The sequence below is a fragment of the Triticum dicoccoides genome, chromosome 2B (genome assembly GCF_002162155.2).
Source record: "Triticum dicoccoides isolate Atlit2015 ecotype Zavitan chromosome 2B, WEW_v2.0, whole genome shotgun sequence".
NCBI lineage: Eukaryota > Viridiplantae > Streptophyta > Magnoliopsida > Poales > Poaceae > Triticum > Triticum dicoccoides.
Window position 1 is genome coordinate 661876507 of NC_041383.1, and position 23550 is coordinate 661900056.

The window sequence follows — 23550 nt, forward strand, 5'->3', positions numbered from 1 at the left end:
AAGTGAACACGGTTTGTGTTATGCTTGACGTAAGTAGTTTCAGGATCACTTCTTGATCACTTCTAGTTTCTTGACCGACGCGTTGCTTCTCTTCTCGCTCTCACTTGCGTATGTTAGCTACCATATTTGCTTAGTGCTTGCCGCAGCTCCAGCATATTACACCTTTCCTACCTATGAGCTTAAACAGTCTTGATCTCGCGGGTGTGAGATTGCTGAGTCCTCATGACTCACAAATTCTACCAAAACAGATGCAGGTGCTGAGGATACTGGCGCAGATGGCGCAACCGAGCTGAAGTGGGAATTTGATGAGGCCCTTGGTCGTTACTATGTATCGTTTCCAGATGATCAATAGAGGTGCCCGGTCGGGATGATCAGGGATCTGTGTAGCATTTGGGGTAGTCTTCTTTTATTTTGGTTCCGTAGTCGGACCTTGAGTGTAATCTGGATGATGGATGTTTATTTATGTATTGTGTGAAGTGGCGACTGTAAGCCAACTATGTATCTATTCCTTTATGTATTACATGGGTTGTGCGAAGATTACCTCACTTGCGACATTGCTTTCAATGCGGTTATGCCTCTAAGTCGTGCTTCGACACGTGGGAGATATAGCCTCATCGAGGGCGCTACAAAAACCCTAGAAGTCTAGCCTATATGATTATGATTGTAATTGCCTCTACGGACTAAACCTCCGATTTATATAAACTCCGGAGGGGACTAGGGTTGTACAAAGTCGGTTACAGAGAAAGGAATCTACATATCTGAATCGCCAAGCTTGCTTTCCATGCAAAGGAGAGTCCCATCCAGACACGGGATGAAGTCTTCTATCTTGTATCTTCATAGCCCAACAGTACGGCCCATGTTAATAGTCCGGCCGTCCGAGGATCCCTTAATCCAGGACTCCCTCAGTGGGGCAGTCAGCTGTTGAAGTTGCAAGCAAAGCGTCGTGGCGGGATCTACATGTGAAGCGGAGTACATAGCTGCTTCGGAAGCAGCGCAGGAAGGAGTCTCGATGAAGGAGTTTATCACCGACCTAGAAGTGATTCCCAATGCGTCGGGTCCGATGACTCTCTTTTGTGACAACGCTGGAGCTATTGCCATTGCCAAGGAGCCCAGGTTTCACAAGAAGACCAAGCACATCAAGCGTCGCTTCAACTCCATTCGTGAATATATTCAAGATGGAGACATAGATATTTGTAAAGTACATACGGATCTGGATGTTGCAGATCCATTGACTAAACCTCTTCCACGAGCAAAACATGATTAACACCAAAACTCTATGGGTGTTCGATTCATCACAATGTAACTAGATTATTTACTCTGGTGCAAGTGGGAGACTGTTGTTAATATGCCCTAGAGGCAATAATAAAATGGTTATCATTATATTTCCTTGTTCATGATAACTGTATATTGTTCATTCTATAATTGTATTAACCGGAAACCATAATACATGTGTGAATACATAGACCACAACATGTCCCTAGTGAGCCTCTAGTTGACTAGCTCGTTGATCAATAGATGGTTATGGTTTCCTGACCATGGACATTGGATGTCATTTATAACGAGATCACATCATTAGGAGAATGATGTGATGGACAAGACCCAATCCTAAGCATAGCACAAGATCGTGTAGTTCGTTTGCTAGAGCTTTTTGATGTCAAGTATCTTTCCTTAGACCATGAGATTGTGCAACTCCCGGATGTCGTAGGAATGATTTGGGTGTATCAAACATCACAATGTAACTGGGTGACCATAAAGGTGCACTACAGGTATCTCGGAAAGTGTCTGTTGGGTTGGCACGAATCGAGACTCGGATTTGTCACTCTGTATGACAGAGAGGTATCTCTAGGCCCACTCGGTAATGCATCATCATAATGTTTTCTTTACCTCCGGACCATTCCGGAACTCCTCGTGACGTCTGGGATCTCATCCGGGACTCCGAACAACATTCAGTATGCTGCATACTCATATTCATACAACCATAGCGTCACCGAACCTTAAGTGTGTAGACCCTACGGGTTCGGGAGACACGTAGACATGACCGAGATGGCTCTCGGGCAATAACCAACAGCGGGATCTGGATACCCATGTTGGTTCCCACAAGCTCCTCGATGATCTCATCGGATGAACCACGATGTCGATGATTCGAACAACCATGTATACAATTCCCTTTGTCAATTGGTACGTTACATGCCCGAGACTCGATCGTCGGTATCCCAATACCTCGTTCAGTCTCGTTACCGGAAAGTCACTTTACTCGTACCGTAATGCATGATCCCGTGACCAAACACTTGGTCACTTTGAGCTCATTATGATGATGCATTACCGAGTGGGCCCAGAGATACCTCTCCGTCATACGGAGTGACAAATCCCAGTCTCGATCCGTGTCAACCCAACAGACACTTTTGGAGATACCTGTAGTGCACCTTTATAGTCACCCAGTTACGTTGTGACGTTTGGTACACCCAAAGCACTCTTACGGTATCCGGGAGTTACACGATCTCATGGTCTAAGGAAGAGATACTTGACATTGAAAAAGCTCTAGCAAAACGAACTACACGATCTTGTGCTATGCTTAGGATTGGGTCTTGTCCATCACGTCATTCTCCTGATGACGTGATCCCGTTGTCAATGACATCTAATGTCCATAGTCAGGAAACCATGACTATCTGTTGACCAACGAGCTAGTCAACTAGAGGCTCACTAGGGACATGTTATGGTCTATGTATTCACACGTGTATTACGATTTCCGGATAATACAGTTATAGCATGAATAAAAGACAATTATCATGAATAAGGAAATATAATAATAACCCTTTTATTATTGCCTCTAGGGCATATTTCCAACAGTCTCCCACTTGCACTAGAGTCAATAATCCAGTTACATTGTGATGAATCGAACACCCATAGAGTTCTGGTGTTGATCATGTTTTGCTCGCGAGAGAGGTTTAGTCAACGGATCTGCGACATTCAGATCCATATGTACTTTGCAAATATCTATGTCTCCATCTTGAACATTTTCACGGATGGAGTTGAAGCGACGCTTGATGTGCCTGGTCTTCTTGTGAAACCTGGGCTCCTTGGCAAGGGCAATAGCTCCAGTGTTGTCACAGAAGAGTTTGATCGGCCCCGACGCATTGGGTATGACTCCTAGGTCGGTGATGAACTCCTTCACCCATATTGCTTCATGCGCTGCCTCCGAGGCTGCCATGTACTCCGCTTCACATGTAGATCCCGCCACGACGCTCTGCTTGCAGCTGCACCAGCTTACTGCTCCACCATTCAACATATACATGTATCCGGTTTGTGACTTAGAGTCATCCAGATCTGTGTCGAAGCTAGCGTCGACGTAACCCTTTACGACGAGCTCTTCGTCACCTCCATAAACGAGAAACATGTCCTTCGTCCTTTTCAGGTACTTTAGGATATTCTTGACCGCTGTCCAGTGTTCCTTGCCGGGATTACTTTGGTACCTTCCTACCAAACTTACGACAAGGTTTACATCAGGTCTGGTACACAGCATGGCATACATAATAGATCCTATGGCTGAGGCATAGGGGATGACGCTCATCTCTTCTTTATCTTTTGTCGTGGTCGGGCATTGAGCCGAGCTCAATCTCACACCTTGCAGTACAGGCAAGAACCCTTTCTTGGACTGATCCATTTTGAACTTCTTCAAAATATTATCAAGGTATGTGCTTTGTGAAAGACCTATGAGGCGTCTCGATCTATCTCTATAGATCTTGATGCCTAATATATAAGCAGCTTCTCCAAGGTCCTTCATTGAAAAACACTTATTCAAGTAGGCCTTAATGCTGTCCAAGAATTCTATATCATTTCCCATCAAAAGTATGTCATCTACATATAATATGAGGAATGCTACAGAGCTCCCACTCACTTTCTTGTAAACGCAGGCTTCTCCATAAGTCTGTGTAAACCCAAACGCTTTGATCATCTCATCAAAGCGAATGTTCCAACTTCGAGATGCTTGAACCAGCCCATAAATGGATCGCTGGAGCTTGCCTACTTTGTTAGCATTCTTAGGATCGACAAAACCCTCCGGCTGCATCATATACAGTTCTTCCTTAAGATGCCCATTAAGGAATGCCGTTTTGACGTCCATCTGCCATATCTCATAATCATAGTATGCGGCAATTGCTAACATGATTCGGACGGACTTAATCTTTGCTACGGGAGAGAAAGTCTCATCGTAGTCAATCCCTTGAACCTGTCGATAACCCTTAGCGACAAGTCGAGCTTTATGGATGGTGATATTACCATCCGCGTCCGTCTTCTTCTTAAAGATCCATTTGTTTTCTATCGCTCGCCGATCATCGGGCAAGTCAGTCAAAGTCCATACTTTGTTTTCATCCATGGATTCTATCTCGGATTTCATGGCTTCTAGCCATTTGTTGGAATCTGGGCCCGCCATTGCTTCTTCATAGTTCGAAGGTTCACCGTTGTCTAACAACATGATTTCCAGGACAGGGTTGCCATACCACTCTAGTGCGGAACGTGTCCTTGTGGACCTACGAAGTTCAGTAGCAACTTGATCCGAAGTACCTTGATCATCATCATTGTTTTCCTCTTCAGTTGGTGTAGGCATCACAGGAACATTTTCCTGAGCTGCACTACTATCCCGTTCAAGAGGTAGTACTTCATCGAGTTCTACTTTCCTCCCACTTATTTCTTTCGAGAGAAACTCTTTTTCCAGAAAGGATCCGTTCTTGGCAACAAAGATCTTGCCCTCGGATCTTAAGTAGAAGGTATACCCAATGGTTTCTTTAGGGTATCCTATGAAGACGCATTTTTCCGACTTGGGTTTGAGCTTTTCAGGTTGAAGTTTCTTGACATAAGCATCGCATCCCCAAACTTTTAGAAATGACAGCTTAGGTTTCTTCCCAAACCATAATTCATATGGTGTCGTCTCAACGGATTTAGACGGTGCCCTATTTAAAGTGAATGTAGCTGTCTCTAGAGCGTATCCCCAAAATGATAGCGGTAAATCGGTAAAAGACATCATAGATCGCACCATATCCAATAGAGTGCGATTACGACGTTCGGACACACCGTTACGCTGAGGTGTTCCAGGCAGCGTGAGTTGTGAAACGATTCCACATTTTCTTAAGTGTGTACGAAATTCGTGACTTAAATATTCTCCTCCACAATCGTAAGAATTTTATATTTCGGTCACGTTGATTCTCTACTTCATTCTGAAATTCCTTGAACTTTTCAAAGGTCTCAGACTTGTGTTTCATCAAGTAGACATATCCATATCTACTCAAGTCATCAGTGAGAGTGAGAACATAACGATATCCTCCGCGAGCCTCAACGCTCATTGGACCGCACACATCGGTATGTATGATTTCCAACAAGTAGGTTGCTCGCTCCATTGTTCCGTAGAACGGGGTCTTGGTCATTTTGCCCATGAGGCATGGTTCGCATGTGTCAAATGATTCATAATCGAGAGACTCTAAAAGTCCATCAGAATGGAGCTTTTCATGCGCTTGACACCAATGTGACCAAGGCGGCAGTGCCACAAGTATGTGGGACTATCGTTATCAACTTTACATCTTTTGGTATTCACACTATGAATATGTGTAACATTACACTCGAGATTCATTAAGAAAAAACCATTGACCATCGGGGCATGACCATAAAACATATCTCTCATATAAATAGAACAACCATTATTCTCGGATTTAAATGAGTAGCCATCTCGTATCAAACGAGATCCAGATACAATGTTCATGCTCAAACTTGGCACTAAATAACAATTATTGAGGTTTAAAACTAATCCCGTGGGCAAATGTAGAGGTAGCGTGCCGACGGCGATCACATCGACCTTGGAACCATTCCCGACGTGCATCGTCACCTCGTCCTTCGCCAGTCTCCGCTTATTCCGCAGCTCCTGCTGTGAGTTACATATGTGAGCAACGGCACCGGTATCGAATACCCAAGAGTTACTACGAGTACTGGTAAGGTACACATCAATTACATGTATATCAAATATACCTTTAGTGTTGCCGGCCTTCTTGTCCGCTAAGTATTTGGGGCAGTTTCGCTTCCAGTGACCCTTCCCCTTGCAATAAAAGCACTCAGTTTCAGGCTTGGGTCCATTCTTTGACTTCTTCCCGGCAACTGGCTTACCGGGCGCGGCAACATCTTTGCCGTCCTTCTTGAAGTTCTTCTTACCCTTGCCCTTCTTGAACTCAGTGGTCTTATTGACCATCAACACTTGATGTTCTTTCTTGATTTCAACCTCTGCTGACTTCAACATTGAAAATACTTCAGGAATGGTCTTCACCATCCCCTGCATATTGTAGTTCATCACAAAGCTCTTGTAGCTTGGTGGGAGCGACTGAAGGATTCTGTCAATGACCGCCTCATCCGGGAGGTTAATGTCCAGCTGGGACAGGCGGTTGTGCAACCCAGACATTTTGAGTATATGCTCACTGACAGAACTATTTTCCTCCATCTTACAACTATAGAACTTGTCGGAGACTTCATATCTCTCGACCCGGGCATGAGCTTGGAAAACTAGTTTCAGCTCCTCGAACATCTCATATGCTCCGTGTTGCTCAAAACGCTTTTGGAGCCCCGGTTCTAAGCTGTAAAGCATGCCGCACTGAACGAGGGAGTAATCATCAGCGCGAGTCTGCCAAGCATTCATAATGTCTTGGTTCTCTAGGACAGGTGCATCACCTAGCGGTCCTTCTAGGACATATTGTTTCCTGGCAGCTATGAGGATGATCCTCAGGTTCCGGACCCAGTCTGTATAGTTGTTGCCATCATCTTTCAGCTTGGTTTTCTCTAGGAACGTGTTGAAGTTCATGTTGACATGAGCGGCGGCCATTTGATCTACAAGACATATTTGCTAAGGTTTTAGACTAAGTTCATGATAATTAAGTTCATCTAATCAAATTATTTAATGAACTCCCACTCAGATTAGACATCCCTCTAGTCATCTAAGTGTTACACGATCCGAGTCGACTAGGCCGTGTCCGATCATCACGTGAGACGGACTAGTCATCATCGGTGAACATCTCCATGTTGATCGTATCTTCTATATGACTCATGTTCGACCTTTCGGTCTCTTGTGTTCCGAGGCCATGTCTGTACATGCTAGGCTCGTCAAGTTAACCCTAAGTGTTCTGCATGTGTAAATCTGTCTTACACCCATTGTATGTGAACGTAAGGATCTATCACACCCGATCATCACGTGGTGCTTCGAAACGATGAACTTTAGCAACGGTGCACAGTTAGGGGGAACACTTTCTTGAAATTATTATAAGGGATCATCTTATTTACTACCGTCATTCTAAGTAAACAAGATGCATAAAACATAATAAACATCACATGCAATTATATAGTAGTGACATGATATGGCCAATATCATATAGCTCCTTCGATCTCCATCTTAGGGGCTCCATGATCATCTTCGTCACCGGCATGACACCATGATCTCCATCATCATGATCTCCATCATTGTGTCTTCATGAAGTTGTCACGCCAACGACTACTTCTACTTCTATGGCTAACGCGTTTAGCAATAAAGTAAAGTAATTTACATGGCGTTCTTCAATGACACGCAGGTCATACAAAAAATAAAGACAACTCCTATGGCTCCTGTCGGTTGTCATACTCATCGACATGCAAGTCATGATTCCTATTACAAGAACATGATCTCATACATCACAATATATCATTCATCATTCATCACAACTTCTGGCCATATCACATCACATGACAATTGCTGCAAAAACAAGTTAGACGTCCTCTAATTGTTGTTGCATCTTTTACGTGGCTGCAATTGGGTTCTAGAAAGAATGTTTTCTTACCTACGAATAACCACAGCGTGATCTTGTCAACTTCTATATACCCTTCATAAGGACCCTTTTCATCGAATCCACTCCAACTAAAGTGGGAGAGACAGACACCCGCCAGCCACCTTATGCAACTAGTGCATGTCAGTCGGTGGAATCGGTCTCACGTAAGCGTACGTGTAAGGTTGGTCTGGGCCGCTTCATCCCACAATACCGCTGAAGCAAGATAAGACTAGTAGCGGCAAGCAAGTTGACAAGATCTACGCCCACAAAAAATTGTGTTCTACTCATGCAATAGAGAACTACGCATAGACCTAGCTCATGATGCCACTGTTGGGGAACGTTGCAGAAAATTAAAAAATTTCCTACGGTTTCACCAAGATCCATCTATGAGTTCATCTAAGCAACGAGTCATGGGAGAGAGATTGCATCTACATACCATTTTGTAGATCGCGCGGAAGCGTTCAAAAGAACGGGGTTGAAGTAGTCGTTCTCGTCGTGATCCTATCACCGGAGATCCTAGCGCCGAACGGACGGCACCTTCGCGTTCAACACACGTACGGTCAGTGTAACGTCTCCTCTGTCTTGATCCATCAAGGGGGAAGGAGAGGTTGATGATGATAGCTCCAGCAGCAGCATAACGGCGTGGTGGTGGTGGAACAGCAGCACTCCGGCAGGGCTTCGCCAAGCGCGTGACGGAGGAGGAAGAGGTGTAGCAGGGGGAGGGAGGCGCCATAACTTCAGGGTGCGGTTGCCCCCCTCCCCCCTCCCTTTATATAGGCCCCCAGGGGGGCGCCGGCCCTGGGAGATCCAATCTCCCAAGGGGGCGGCGGCCAAGGGGGGTGGAGTACCCCCCAAGGCAAGTGGGCCCCCCCCCCACACACACACACACCCTAGGGTTTCAACCCTAGGCATAGGGGGTGGGCCAAGGGGGGCGCACCATCCCACTAAGGGCTGGTTCCCCTCCTCACTTTGGCCCTTGGGGCCCTCCGGGATGGGTGGCCCCACCCGGTGGACCCCCGGGACCCTTCCGGTGGTCCCGGTACAATACCGGGTGACCCCGAAACTTTCCCGATGGCCGAAATACCACTTCCTATATAGATTTCTTTACCTCCGGACCATTCCGGAACTCCTAGTGACGTCCGGGATCTCATCCGGGACTCCGAACAACATTCGGTATGCTGCATACTCATATTCATACAACTCTAGCGTCACCGAACCTTAAGTGTGTAGACCCTACGGGTTCGGGAGACACGTAGACATGACCGAGACGGCTCTCGGGCAATAACCAACAGCGGGATCTGGATACCCATGTTGGTTCCCACATGCTCCTCGATGATCTTATCGGATGAACCACGATGTCGAGGATTCGAACAACCCCGTATACAATTCCCTTTGTCAATCGGTACGTTACATGCCCGAGACTCGATCGTCGGTATCCCAATACCTCATTCAGTCTCGTTACCGGCAAGTCACTTTACTCGTACCGTAATGCATGATCCCGTGACCAAACACTTGGTCACTTTGAGCTCATTATGATGATGCATTACCGAGTGGGCCCAGAGATACCTCTCCGTCATACGGAGTGAAAAATCCCAGTCTCGATCCGTGTCAACCCAACAGACACTTTTGGAGATACCTGTAGTGCACCTTTATAGTCACCCAGTTACGTTGTGACGTTTGGTACACCCAAAGCACTCTTACGGTATCCGGGAGTTACACGATCTCATGGTCTAAGGAAGAGATACTTGACATTGAAAAAGCTCTAGCAAAACGAACTACACGATCTTGTGCTATGCTTAGGATTGGGTCTTGTCCATCACGTCATTCTCCTGATGACGTGATCCCGTTGTCAATGACATCTAATGTCCATAGTCAGGAAACCATGACTATCTGTTGACCAATGAGCTAGTCAACTAGAGGCTCACTAGGGACATGTTATGGTCTATGTATTCACACGTGTATTACGATTTCCGGATAATACAATTATAGCATGAATAAAAGACAATTATCATGAATAAGGAAATATAATAATAACCCTTTTATTATTGCCTCTAGGGCATATTTCCAACACCACACACTTTTGGCCATGTTACAATCAAGCAGTGCATGCCTCCATGAGTCCAAGGCCGCCAAACAAATTGGACAAGTAGCATCCTCTATCATGTGCCGCCTCACACGCTCTTGGTCCGTCGGCACGGACACCCGAGCCAATCTCCAAGAAAAGATATGAAGTTTGGCAGGCACTTGCACCCCCCCCCCACACACACACACACACAACTTCTTCCAGGTCTTTTCCTGCTGCATTGTGTCCAAGTTTTCAGTCTGTCCACTTAACCAAGCATCACGTCTGTGCTTCGTATCTACCACCATCTTGTAGCAAGACCGAACAGAAAAAAGCATGACTTCTCATACTGCCATACATAGAAGTCTGGTTGCATCACAATCTCAGCGTCCATGGGGAGCAAATACAAGTCAAGTGCTTCGTCATTCCATGTTATAGTCACATGGGATATCAGATTCGATACAAGTGTTGGGGGTTTGCTGATAGGGCGATGCTAGGCGCCAGTGCGCCGGCCGAACGTTTCGGCCGGTCGCACCCTAGCCGTCAGATCGGCCCGTCCCGAGCCGTTGGATCCTTATCCAACCAGGTCGTCGTCTTCCTCTCACGAGCCCGTAATGAGCGTCGTCTTCTTCTCGCGAACCCCATCTCGCCGGCTACCCGCGTTCCCCCTTGTCGCCGCCCCTCCCTCGCCTGCCCTCCTCGTCCCTGATCGCCGTCCTCGCCGGCCGTCTTTCCCGGCCGCCCTGGTCGCCGGTAGTCCTCGGCGGCCGTCCTCTTCACCGGCTTCGCCCCCATGCAATAGCCCATCCCTGCGGTTGTAGCTTCCATGGCCACCGTTGCAGCTCCGGTGGCGACGACCGGAGCTCACCGACGTGCTCACCGGTGTGCTCGCCGGCGCTCATCCCCCGCTTGCAAACAAAAGAGATCGAGCGCCCAGGGAGATGCTCAGTGCTGCAACCTATTACGAAAAAAGCTACAACTAGCGATAGGAAAAGCTTCAACCGGCTACGAAAAAATCTTCAACCAGTATACGACTGGAGCTATGGATGACCAAGAAAAGTTACAACCGGTGACAGAGAAAGCTTCATCTAGCGATGAAAAAAAGCTTCATCAGACTATAAAAAAAGTTTCAACCGTGGAAACAAAAGCCATGGACGAAAAGTTACAACCGGTGACAGAAAAAGTTTCATCTAGCGATGAAAAAAGCTTCATCCGACTATAAAAAAAGTTTCAACCGTGGAAACGAAGCCATGGACGAAAAATGAAAAGTTGCAACCGACAGTTATAAAAGTTACAACCGCATTGAAAAAAGCTTCAAACTCCTTATCTCAGCTGCGACCCCGCGGTGACGATGACGCCGTTTTGCTGCAACCGTAGTAGATTTTTGCTACCACCGGCGATTGAATTTGCTACAACCGGTTTCATCAAAAAATCGTCGTGGGGTGTAGTCTGACATGGCTCCGGCGAGGTAGGCGGAGCTCCGATGCATGTGAGGTAGGCGTCGCCGTGGTAGCACCCCGTCGCCCCGGTTGCAGCATCTCCCGTGGTCACCGCCCCTCGGTCGCCGGCGAGATGGAATGGTCACAGTGCAGATCCATGGCAGCTTCGAGCGGGGAGGGAAGGCGTGGTGCTGCGACCGGGGGGCGGGGGGGAGGGGGAAGGGCTGGGGAAGGGGTGGGGAGGAGGGGGCAGAAGAAGAGGGCGGCGCGCGCCCCGGCGAGCTGCGCGAGATGTGGGGGAGCTGCGATGAAGGAGACGCGGGGAAGAGGGAGACCGGCCCAATGTTCCGCCGGTGCGCCGGCTCCAAACGTTTTCCTTGCTGATATAGGAGTAAGAGGATGCATATTAAAATTCCTAAACAACCGGTTGTCATTCCAAATATTTGTATCGTGTCCGTCGCCTATCCTCTTAATTAGATCAATTCTTAAAATATCTCTTCCTTAACAAATGGATCTCCACATTTGGGATGGCCTCCCTCCCACCTCAGCGGACAAGATACATGAGGAGGGGAAATATACTGATTTAAGTATCTGGGCACTGAGGGTTGCTGGCTCGTGAAGGATCCTCCACGCCTGACATGCTAGCAGAGCGAGGTTAAAAAGTTTCCATATCCCAAAAACCTAGACCACCCTTGTATTTTGGCATGCACATGGTTCCCAAACACAGCGTGGCTCCCACTATGGTCATGCTTTAAGTGGGTCGGCCCAGATCCCCCGTTGTCGTGCTAGGCCCATGCATTGAGTCGATGGTTCGACGCAACGAGCTGCGAATAGGATTTTCCGGTGCTTAGGGCGCCGAATAGGATTTGGGGATCCTATTCCCCGTGTACCGCCAGCTCGCTTACCGTGTTCTATGGGCCGACCCGTTTTGTGATTTTTCCTCATATTTCTTTTATCTTTATTTCGTTTTTCTTTTCATTGTCTGTAATTTTTTTCCTTTTGTGTCATTAGTTTTTCTCAGAAAATTATTAAATTCGCCAAAAAAATGAAACTGTGAACTTATTTGAAATCTTGAACATGATATGAATTTACCAAAAAAAATTGAAATAACAACCATTTTCTGAATCTGCAAGCATTTACGATTTTTTTACATTTTTGTTGAAATAAAAAACACTTTTGAATCTGTGAATAATATATGATTTCCTAAACATAAATTCACAAATATTCAAACGAACATTTTTTGAAGTGCAAAACAGTTTTTGAGTCCGCAAACATTTTAGTATTTCCTGAACATTTTTTTGAAAATCATGATCGTTTTAAAAAAATTGAACATTTTTGAAAATCACGATCGCAAACAACCTAGAAGATACTACAATAGGAGGTTGTTTGTGTCAAATTGTGGCTCGACCGCACAGGGGGCGCCCTCAAATGGGCCGGATCTGCGGCGCCGCAAGCCGACACATGTGGTAAGCAATCCAAACAATTAAAAAAATTATTTTTGTTGTTCAGGTTATTGTAGCAGTCTGGTTTTTAGTCTATTTTTTCATTTAGTTTTCAAAAGAAAACGTGCGTGCTTTTAAAAAAAAGACTAACATGAGTTGAAAATTTTAGATTTTTTAATGAAAAGTCAGTATGCTTTTCAAATTTTGATTATTTCTTCAGATTTGGGAATATTTTCTGAAAAACGAAAAACTATTAAAAAGATAAATATTTTTTGAATAGTTCATTTTTTTCATACTTTTAGACTTTTTTTAATAAAAATGAACTTATTTTTAATTTTTGAACAAAAGGCCGAAGAGAAACGAAATACTCCCTCCTTTCCCGTTTATAGGGCTTATCTCAAAATTTTAGTTTTTTCATTTTATAAGGCTCAATTTGGTTGTTTCCCATCACATGTTCAGATTCCAAGGTGCATTAAATCATTGCATGCAAGTATTAAGAGAAAATTGACCAATGCATGTAATTTATGCATGTATGCATTGCAATTAATGCATTGGTAAACATACTTTTTTGAGGAAAACAAGAGCATTAATTTAGGTGCTTTTGCAAACTCTAAAAGGTATTTCACCACTCACCATCTATCTTGGTTGGTGAGATTTTTAAATTGAGCCTTATAAACCGAAAATGAGGGAGTAAATCTGTAAATAGAAACCATCAGGAACCTCTTAGAAGTTTTCAAAACCGACAGCTGTAAAACATTAACGGGGCTGGCCCTGTTGAGCCCGTTGTTCGCGACCCATGCGATAGGTCCACAGTTTGCCGCACAGAGATCCTGAAATGACAAAACACAGAGCGGCAAATCGGAACTGCCGTTATTCTTGCTGCCAAATAGGAACTGCCGTTATTCTTGCTGCCAGCCGGAGCAGAAAACAGGGAGCTAGGGGAAGAAATCTCGTAGCGGGGCGACGTTGGAATTGGCTACGATTCTCCTGGGACTTCGCACAGTCCCGCCGGAGGAGCACGGACCCCGTGAGGCCTTCCTTCCTTGACCGGTGACCCATCGATCATGCCGTTGCTTCTGCCGTCTCGTTCCAGGACCGCCTCCTCGCGGGACGCCGTCGCAAGCGCCACGGGTGGCGTCTCATGTGCCGTGCGGTTCTGTCCGCCGTCTCGCGCCCGCGCGGTTCCGAGGATTTGTTCCGCGCCTCTGTCACGTCATGCCGTCCCGAGTGCATGCATGCTGCCTCGTTCGTTGCTGAGAATTTGCTTCGCACGATGATGGGCACGCAGTGCCGGCGGACCGCGCCGAGTCAAGGGACAGTACAGAAAAAAGCGGACGCGCTCAGCACGCGTAAAGTGTCTGCTAGTACACCGAGGCAGGCGTAGCTTTTGACCCTCCGATTTAACCGAACGCGCACAAATTTTGCAAATGGAGCGCCATCCGGTCTTTGACATCCACTGAACGTCCGATTGTCAATGGAGCAGTTACCCATGCACACACTGAAAAAGGAAAAAAGAAAAGACAGGACCTACCTACGTCTGTGCGCAGTTTGACCTCGCAGATCCGAATCCCCGAATAGAGAACATGGCGAGCGAACAAACGCTAAACAACGCACAACTTGCTGGGGGGTGGGGGCGCCACCCTCCGCAACTTGTCTGACGACCCATTTTTCATATTCTTTTTCACAAATAAACTCGTTAAACATTGCGATCTGTCCCCTTCTCATGATGATCCCAAACACAGTAGTACTCCTATACTATACTGTTAGTGCTCCTACTATTCTATTCGGGCGGAAATCAACTCCCTTCGGTCCAATTGTTGGCACCCCATCAAGGCGCTATATTTGATTCTAGAAATGAACGAACAAGTCGCCGAGCAACCATATATATAGGTCTTCCTTAGCTAGGTACCACATAAGATAACCATGGCGATTAGTCAAATCATGTGGCCCTAGCTAGGCAATTAGCGCAACCGGTAGCCAATCAGAGTCCCGTGGGTGGAGCTTAACTTCGAAGACCGACGGAAATGCGCTACTAATTAAAGGCGTCTCAATGGAGAGATGACCAACAAAAGTCAAAATATTCTGGCTGCCCCCGGCTTTTAACAATTCCGCCTCCACTCCGAGGAATTCTCCTCTTTCTTTCATCACCGGGGTCTTTCCTTCCATGATTTAGAGCACTGATTTGGCAAATCTGACCCCTCAAATATTCGTGGGCGTGTCTGTAGGCACTGCATACACCTCAAATTTTCCTTCTCGTCATCGCACACCTCAATTAGCACATCTCAAATCCATGCGAACTCTTGCGACTTCATAAACGAAGCATTATACATAGGGAAGTGTTTAGAAACGGCGCACCGGCCGAACCGTTCCGCCGGTTCGGACGCCACGCTGGCAAACGCGCCCGCGCATCCCCGCCTCCTTCCTTACGCGCCTCCATCCCCTACCTTCAACCTATGTGCGCGCACCTCCCCTCCCCCGAGCTGCGACTGGGCCTCCACGAACTCCACCGCCGGCGGCCAGGCGCTCCCTCGCCGGCCACCATGGCTGCCTGCTGCGATGGCCAGATCCATCCCCAACCTACAGCCTTCAAGGGCGCGCATCCCCTCCCCTCCTCCTCCTCCCGGGCAGCGACTAGGCCACCACAAGCTCCATCGCCGGCGGCCAGGGCGCTCCCTCGCCGCCCGCCATAACTGCCTGCCCGCCATGCCCGGATCCACCCGCGTATAGAAGTGTTGCAACCGTCACCTAAAAAAGCTTCAACGGCCATTCAAAAAAGCTTCAACCATAGGCATAGAAAGCTTCAATGGCACTGCACAACAGGGAGAAGCTGCAACCATAGTTGAATTTTGCTACTACCGGCGAAGCTTTTTGCTACATCCATCAGGCGGAGCTCGGACCTCACGACGACGACAACGATGTTTTGCTGCAACCGTAGCAGGATTTTGCTACAACTAGCATCGTTTTTTGCTACAACCGGCATAATGTTTTGCTACATCCATCATGGCCGAGCTGCGACCCGCGACGACGACGACGGCTTTTTGTTACAACTGTCATAGGTATTTGCTACGTCCGGCAACGGGCTTTGTTACATCCGTTTTATTTTTTTAGAATGCAAATGTTTGCTACAACCCGTTTTTTTTGTTGCAACCATGTCTCCATTTTGCTACGACCAACAACGAAAAATGCTACAACGGCCAATTATATTTGCTGGAACCAGTCAATCGTCAGCGAGGCGGAGCTGCATCCATGGCGTGCGTAGGCGGGATCCATCCATGGCGAGCGCGGACAGCGAAGCTGCATCCATGGCGAGCGCGGCCAGCGGAGCTGCATCCATGGCGAGCGCGGATCTCCGACGAGCGCGGGCGGCGGAGGTGCATCCATGGCGACCGTTGTTCTTGGGAAAACGCAGAAGGCCGGCGAGGGCGCCCACCGGCGACGAGGGAACGCCGCGGTGGTGCTTCAAGCTCGGCCATTTTCTCGCGCGGTATGGCGTGGTCTCGGCAGCGCTCGGGGGGAGGAGACAACGTTTCTGTGAGAGGAAGAAGGGAGCTGGGCGAATCGTTTTTTTACCTAGATCTGACGGTCTCCGTGATTTGATCTGACGGCCCGCGCGCGACCGGCCGAAACATTGGGCCGGTGCGCCGGCGTAGATCACTGGCCTTATACATATCGTCCATGGGACTCCCAAAATTTGGCATGTTTAACTTACATGCTCCCCGCAAAAAAAACATACATGCTAGCTATAGAGAAGACCATCCATGGCTGCCTTTACCTTTTTCGGCATCCTTGTCGTCTTTCTCGCGGAAGTAGCGGTCAAAGACGCGGTAGGGATCGAGCCAGATCTGCTTGTTGACGGAGTTGTCCGACCCGTCGTTGTCCTCCTTCTCCTCCTTGGGGGGGGGGGAGGGCAGGCAGTTCGGCCATGACACGGCCCGCCCGATTTTGCTCTTGGCGAGGGCGCGTGTGTTCCTTCTTTGCCGCTTCTTTACAATGCGAGTGCGGATGGCTTCCTTCTCTGCAGCCGCTCGCGCTACCGCATCAGCCGCCATGTCGGCAACGAGGCAGCCTCGGTCGCCCTCATCCTCTCCTTTTCACGACGAGCACACCGGTCCCGGTAGGACTCATACTCCAGCAGGCCGGTCATGGGGAAAGAAAAATTGGAAGGCTCCCAAGAGGACCGCGATGATCTAGCCCCGGAGGATCTAAGCTCCTGATGCGCCAACGCAATCGACTCGCGCCAAATAGAGCCCGCTATTGGTCGAGCGCTATCCTCCTGGGAGCGGTGGCATGCAATGCAGACGGCCATTGCCTCCTCCAAACTGCACGGGACGACGCCACAGTCGACGGATCTCTACTAGTCGTCGTCGGATCCGCTGCCCATGCCGAAGAAAGCCGGAGATCGTCGGACGGGGCCTTGGGTGGCAGAGTGGAGTGGAGAGGAGTGGAGTGCAATTGCTGGAGTTTGGTCCAGGAAGGGGGTGTGGAAGAGTATATGTGTCGTCGGGTGGGCAAGCATGGGCCTAGTCCGACGTGGCGTACGCGCCCGGGCCTCCCCATATTTGAGCTGGATATGAGGAGTGTCGGTAAACCCGAGTGTTCGAGGATGGTTTAAGGCGTTCGTCTGGGTCGAATTTTCTAACCGGCGTATAAGGGCATGGCCAATGCATAGCCCCAGGGTGATGCCTCATACGTCATGTAGGATTGGATGTCAGCAAAAATAGTTTCAGATGAAGCAGCGGGATCCTCTGCAGAAAGCGGTGCTTGGGAAAAAAATGTGATCCACTGCATAAAACTGAAAAGGTTGAAGTTGAAGGTAGGGATGTACGTGTAGTGAGAGTCTTTATTATTTGGTGAGGCTCATGGAGCAATCGTATCCATATGCTACCGTAGTTCATGCATATGCCACCATGGTTCATGACCTATCGGAGTTTAGGTGGTGTTTGGTTCTCTAATCCTAGGACTTTTTCTAGTCTCTGGGACTTTTTAAAAAAGACTTTCAAGGAGGTGCTTCTAAGGACTTTTAGCAAAAAGTCCCAAAAAAGCCCCACCCTTTTGGTTTGCTAGGGACTTTTTCTAGTCCCAACATAAAAAAGTTCATGAAACCAAACACCCCTTTAGGGCATGTACAATGGTGCTATCTTAGGAGTGCCACGTAGGATAAATGATGAGGTGGAGGAAAGAGAACTCGTAAGAAAAGGCTTGTCTTCTCTTATTTAAGAGAAGACAAAAGATGATCTCTTAGATCAGTATGTCTCACCGTATTTTTAGGAATGACTAATTATTGAAGATAAGGCTAAGAGATGACTCATTGTAGACTTTTTTTTATCATATCTAAATTAAATGCAAGACTTAAGATAAGACTACTGTATCAACCATTGTACATGCCCTTAACGCAACCAGTTGTAGATGCCCTGATCGTGCTATTATGACCTCGCAAACAGCCCAATTGATGCACTTACAAAAACAAAGGACCAGATCAGACTAGTACTACCACGGCCACTCACATGTTAGCTGCAGTACATGGTGGTGACTCACGCTGACTGCTCTGGACCAGAGATAAGGGCCGTGATCAGTGATCAGACAACCCAGAAAGAGCATCACCAAACAAGGAGGAAAAAGTCGAGCATGCAGCAGTACTGATGTTCCGGGGTAGATCCCAGATGTGGCATCAGACCTAACAACTACTGCTACATGCCATCCTATTAAGCTTGCAATACTAATTGAAAAGGAGAGATGAGATGATTACCCTCACTCTAGTGTATCTTTAGGTCGCACCAAGCCCACGATGATGAAACAAAAGTCCACTTGGACAGCTCACCCGGCGGGATTAGCATGGATGGGAACCCCTGCATTGCGTTTGTTTAAGGCGTATATAATATCGCATTGGTTGATCCGATCTGGGAAGGGGACTAACTCAGCCAGGGATTAACGCATTGTTTAATGGAGGAGGAGTGTGATTAAACAAAGGGGGGTTTGACAGTGGGTTAGGCCAAAAGCAGGGAAGATGCAAAGAATGTCCCAGTTGTCTGTCCAGCTCTGCTTTCTTCTCTTCCACCGGCCACCAAGCATGGCTCGCTCGCTTAGAATAAAAGTAACAGCAATGGTTTTACCTTTACGACCGGTGGAGATTAGCAAAGCCAAACTGCTCTGAGCTCTCACAGCAAGTATGCCAGGACCCAGGAGTAGTAGTACTACTCAAGCTATAGCTAGAGGCTCCGGCCATTGACTTGTAACAGTAGCGTTGCGTACACAAGTCCATGCGACACTGTGGTACCCCCGGGTGGCCGGGTAAATAAATACTCGTGGTGGGCACCAGTTAACCATGGGTGGACTCATCATCATTAGTATACTCAGCGCTCACGGAGACAGGCAGGAGGCTGCTATTAACAAACACACAACTTGCAAGCTTTTTCTTAAGCTAGTTGGTAGGGTAAAGTAAACAAAGCATCACAAATCCAGCTGCAATTAGGTGCCATACTACAGAATTTCACGGATTGACTGACTAGCTGAACCGTCGCTTGATTCACACTGTCACAAGAGGAGCAGTGCTGGATACGTTGATCGAGTAGGAGTTGCACTTGTGTAAGCGACGTGACGGGGGAGAGTCGACACTCGACAGCCGTAGCCCGTAAGCAAAGACTCCGCCGCACCGCACCGCACCGAAGGCAGGGCGGGTCAACGGATGGTACTGGCTCGACCGCAGAAAACAACAAAGGAGGGACGACGGGCGAGCAAACCGAGGAGTTGAAATCGAAATGCTAACGGCGAGCTGAGCTAGCACCATGCCACCATCCATCATCCATGGCCGGGAGCGACCCCTCCTTTGGCACTAGTGCTGGCGCAGGGCCCACCCGCAGCCCTTACTTTCATTTGATAATTTAAAAAATATAACCAACGATAAATAAATAAAGTAAAAGAGGTGGGAGGATCGAGGAGGAGAAACACTCCTGCGCGCTCTCTGTGTTCTCTCTCACTGCACTGCTGGGTGGGCTGCGTGACGAGATGAGATTGGGTGCGGGGCATGGGCCGCAGGGTGCGGTCAACTGCGGGGTGCAGGCCGGAAAGTGACCCCTCACCCGCCTCCTTTGACCGGGAGCCTATCGCGTGGGACCCACCACTCATCACACCTCTCCTCACCCAGATGGAGGGGCCCACAGAGGACGGAGGAGAGAGAGAGTAAACAACAATAATAATGGCGCAAACAAATCAATCGGTGCGGATGCCCACCCTTGACCTCTGCACAGCACAGAGGGGGAGGGAGCCCCACGACAAAGTATTCAATTCAATTATTGCGCTTGTTTAAGCGGGGCCGCGTATGACTTCTTGTTCTTTTCTCCGCCGCTCCCGAGTTTTCTATACTGTAGTTGGCGCACTGTATTGTACCAGTACCAGTAGCAATCAATGGAGATTATGAGGTCAAAGTCGGAGCATTTGTCGTCCGTCCGTCCGTCCTTATTAACTGTAACCGCGCGTACATGGCAGTTTCATCACGCCCACCCAGATCCGCGGCGTTGAATCTTATCACATCGTAACACCGCTCAACTCAAAGTCATGGAACGACATATCTCCATCCACCCCGCACACAGAACAAACAAAGTGAACGATTTGCAGATCCGGTGTATACGGAGTGGTAGCAGTTGCTAGGCTTGACGAACAAATAGTAAAATGATAAGTACTGGAGTCTGGAGATAGTAAAATCTCTGGCATTAAGTTTCCCTCTCCGTCTCTCTACAATCTTTCTTCTTCTTTACACGGACATCAGACAGATTGAGAACCAACGAAGCACCCCCACCAAAAGGGGAAAGAAAGAAAAAAATTAACTAAGTCAGACGTGCCCGTTGCCGGCGGACACACTAGCTACGGCTACGGGAGCGCCCATCGGCATTGGCATCGGCGACGGCGCCATCTGCATCGGCATCGGCCCCGGCGAGTGGCGGTGCTCGCCCTCGTAAGTCACCACCAGCATCGCCGGGTCGTCCAGGGCGCGCTCCACGTGCTTCCGGGCAGGGCACCCTCGCACTGTGCTGCACTTGTAGTAGCCACTGAAACCCAGACATCAAACAAAGTCAGATCATTGCAAACATCATGACTATTGTTGATCAAAATCTTGTTTATTCTGTTGAGGTTGGATCGGTGAGGAAAGAAATTTACCGTGGGTAAGGGGATCCCTTGATGGGCTTCTGGCCGTACTTCCTCCACGAGTACTCGTCCGGCGGGATGTCGGCGATCTTCGCGCTCACCGCCGGCACCCTCACCGTCGTCTTCACGCGGTTCTTCCTTCTCTTGGAGCAGTGGCATCGGCTGCCGGTGGTGTTGGCCTCGGAGTGCGCGCCGGCGCAGGGCTTTCTCTTGTGCCCGGACAGCGGCGGCTTGCCGGCGGAGACCAGGCTCCGGCCCTTGGACACGCTGCCCTCGCCGGCGGTCACCGAAGAGAAGAAGGACGTGGATGTCACGGACGTCGCGCCCGACATGGTCAGGTTCGGCTTGGTGAAGTCCAGCGTCAGGCTCTGCGGCTGCGGGAGCGGGGCGGCCACCGACACCGGCGCCACGACGGTCAAAGGTGGGGGAGGAGGTGGAGCGACCGGTGCTGGAGGAGGCGGCCGCGGCGGCGCCGACTGGACGGGGCCGCGGCGGAAGCGGGCGTGACCGGTGCGGTCGAGGATGGAGATCACCTTGCGGAACTTGGAGACGGCCTGGTCGGCGATCTCGCCGAACGGCTGCTGCGGGTGCTGCTGGGGCGCCTTGGACGGCGCCGCGCCGGAGAGGGAGGAGACCAGGAGCTCCAGGCTGCGGAGGCCGGCGGTGGCGGCCTCCTGGATGGCGAGCTGGTCGTCGGCGCGGCGAGGGGTGTAGCAGCCCATGAGGTCCACGGCCATGGTCGCCGGTGTGTGGTCGCCTGTGGCTCTGCAGATCTTGGCTCGCTGTCTTGGTTGCGCTCTCGGTTTGGTTGGGAGTTGGAGGTCTGGACGGAGGCCATGGCTGCCTTTATAGGTGGAAACGGGGTGAGGGGAGAAGATGCGAGTCAATGATGGTGGTTGCTTTTCGGTGTAGCTCCCTGAATTCAATCTGAATTGGAGATATGACCCCACTGGTCCTTCTTTATAAAGTGTCAGCTTCACATTTTTTACATGAATGAACGGTCTAATCCCACTGTTGGATCTGAAGACCAGTGTAGTTTCACACTGTTGTCAAAAAATGCAGCTAACGAACTGAAGGTCGCACAAAATATAACTACTCCATATGATTGATTTGATTGTAGATTTTACTTCCAATATTTATGGCGGTTTATGTATACTGTGCAGGGTACAGTGATTAGTTGTTTACTGTTATGGGGGACTTGTGGGTGTGATGGCATAGAAGTTAGGGGGGCTTGTTTCGAAAAAGACCCAATGCGGTGTGATAATGACATCTTCTTGGCCAGGACCCACGAGATAGTGGACTTTGGGGATAAGAATAAATGGGTTTTCTTTAAGCCGTTATTGCTCGCATCACAAGCAGGCAGGCAGATAGAGAGAAAATATCATATGCGTATGTGTGCTGTGTCTTGGCTTCAAAGTCAACTATGGGGATGGATGGGCGACGGACGTCCTGGCTATAATGATGCGTGCGTTTCTATTCTACACCAAAACAAAGTTGGCCATGATAAAAAAGCACCATTATTTCCTCTCCCCTAGCAGCACTACCGCGTTGGGGATATGATATTGTCTATATTTAATATTTCTTTCTTTTGTTGATTATATTAATAATATTTGGTTGAGCCATGTCGACGCCGGCGATGAGAACTTTCCCACCACCTCCGCTTTCTCTTTGTTTAGCCCGTTGACGGACTGTCTGTGCTGCGAGAGCTGGCATATCTCCGGCGTGATCAGGGGTTGAATTATTTTCCATATCTTCCACGGGAGAACAATTTATTGATTTGTATGCCTATTGTGCTGATCTTCTGAAAATGGTGGGACAGGTGGCGTGAATAACAATACTTTTTGGACTACTTTCTTGCGGATCAAAAGATGTTGCACTTGCTCCATAAGAAAAACATTTCAACGCTCTGTGCTCATCCGCTTGGTTCATGAAAGAACATGCGCTTGCATCATGTATGTGTGTTTTTTTTCTGAATGGACGAAACAGCTCATTGTAGACACCAACGACCACGCAATTGATGTTTAGGCCAACTTCACCGCGCGACCCCATCCTGTCCGGCCCCGTCTGTTTGGGGTAAAAAGGACAAATCAGGCGGCCCAGCGCGCGGGAGCAAACGGACATTTGTCCGTTTTGTGTCCGCTTTCGACCCATCCCGACCCAAGTTTGCGCCGATTTTGGGGCGAAACGGACAGCGCACGGACGGGCAGGACGCGCGCGCTCGTCCGCCCCTGGCCTGCCTGTCGGTGACACAAAGCAAAACCCCCCACGCCCACTTTGGCGCCATTTCCCCCTAAACCCTCCAACGTCCCGCCGTCCCCCTCCCTCCCCCGTCCATGACCGACGCCCAGCCGAACTCCAGCGGGCCGGCCGTCGTCCCGCCCCGGATGGCCAAGAGGAATAAGGCCAAGGCGCCAAGGAAGCTGCGGTCGGAGTGCACGCCTCAGGAGATCGCCAGGTTGGACGCGGAATCGGCGAAGAGGAGGAGCCGTAGGGCGGTCGCCAAGGACAACATCGCCGCGGCCAAGGTCGCCGCCAACCGCGCTGCGATTGAGGCCGCGCGGTGCAAGGCGAGGTCAAGGAGAAGGAGGCCATCGTCAACAAAGCGCACGTCCTCCTCATGATGGGCATTTGTCGTCCGGCCG

At 49.0% G+C, this 23550-nt stretch overlaps 1 protein-coding gene across 1 annotated transcript; it reads right to left on the reverse strand.

Annotated features, from left to right (window-relative positions):
- Positions 1–20452: 20452 nt before the first annotated feature.
- LOC119365463 (WRKY transcription factor WRKY51-like) lies at positions 20453–21726 on the reverse strand. Its single transcript, XM_037631104.1, has 2 exons — positions 20921–21726; positions 20453–20811 (listed from the first exon to the last, which is right to left on the reverse strand). Exons 1-2 carry the CDS (start codon positions 21643–21645, stop codon positions 20595–20597), a joined length of 942 nt encoding a protein of 313 aa, XP_037487001.1. The 5' UTR covers positions 21646–21726; the 3' UTR covers positions 20453–20594.
- Positions 21727–23550: the final 1824 nt, after the last annotated feature.

What these genes read in the sequence shown, in the direction of transcription:
- LOC119365463 (XM_037631104.1), bottom strand. Translation starts at nt 21,645, where the DNA reads ATGGCCGTGGACCTCATGGGCTGCTACACCCCTCGCCGCGCCGACGAC. An exon ending in AAGGGATCCCCTTACCCACG is followed by an intron (nt 20,812 to 20,920) that starts GTAAATTTCTTT and finishes TCTGGGTTTCAG; the next exon opens with TGGCTACTACAAGTGCAGCA.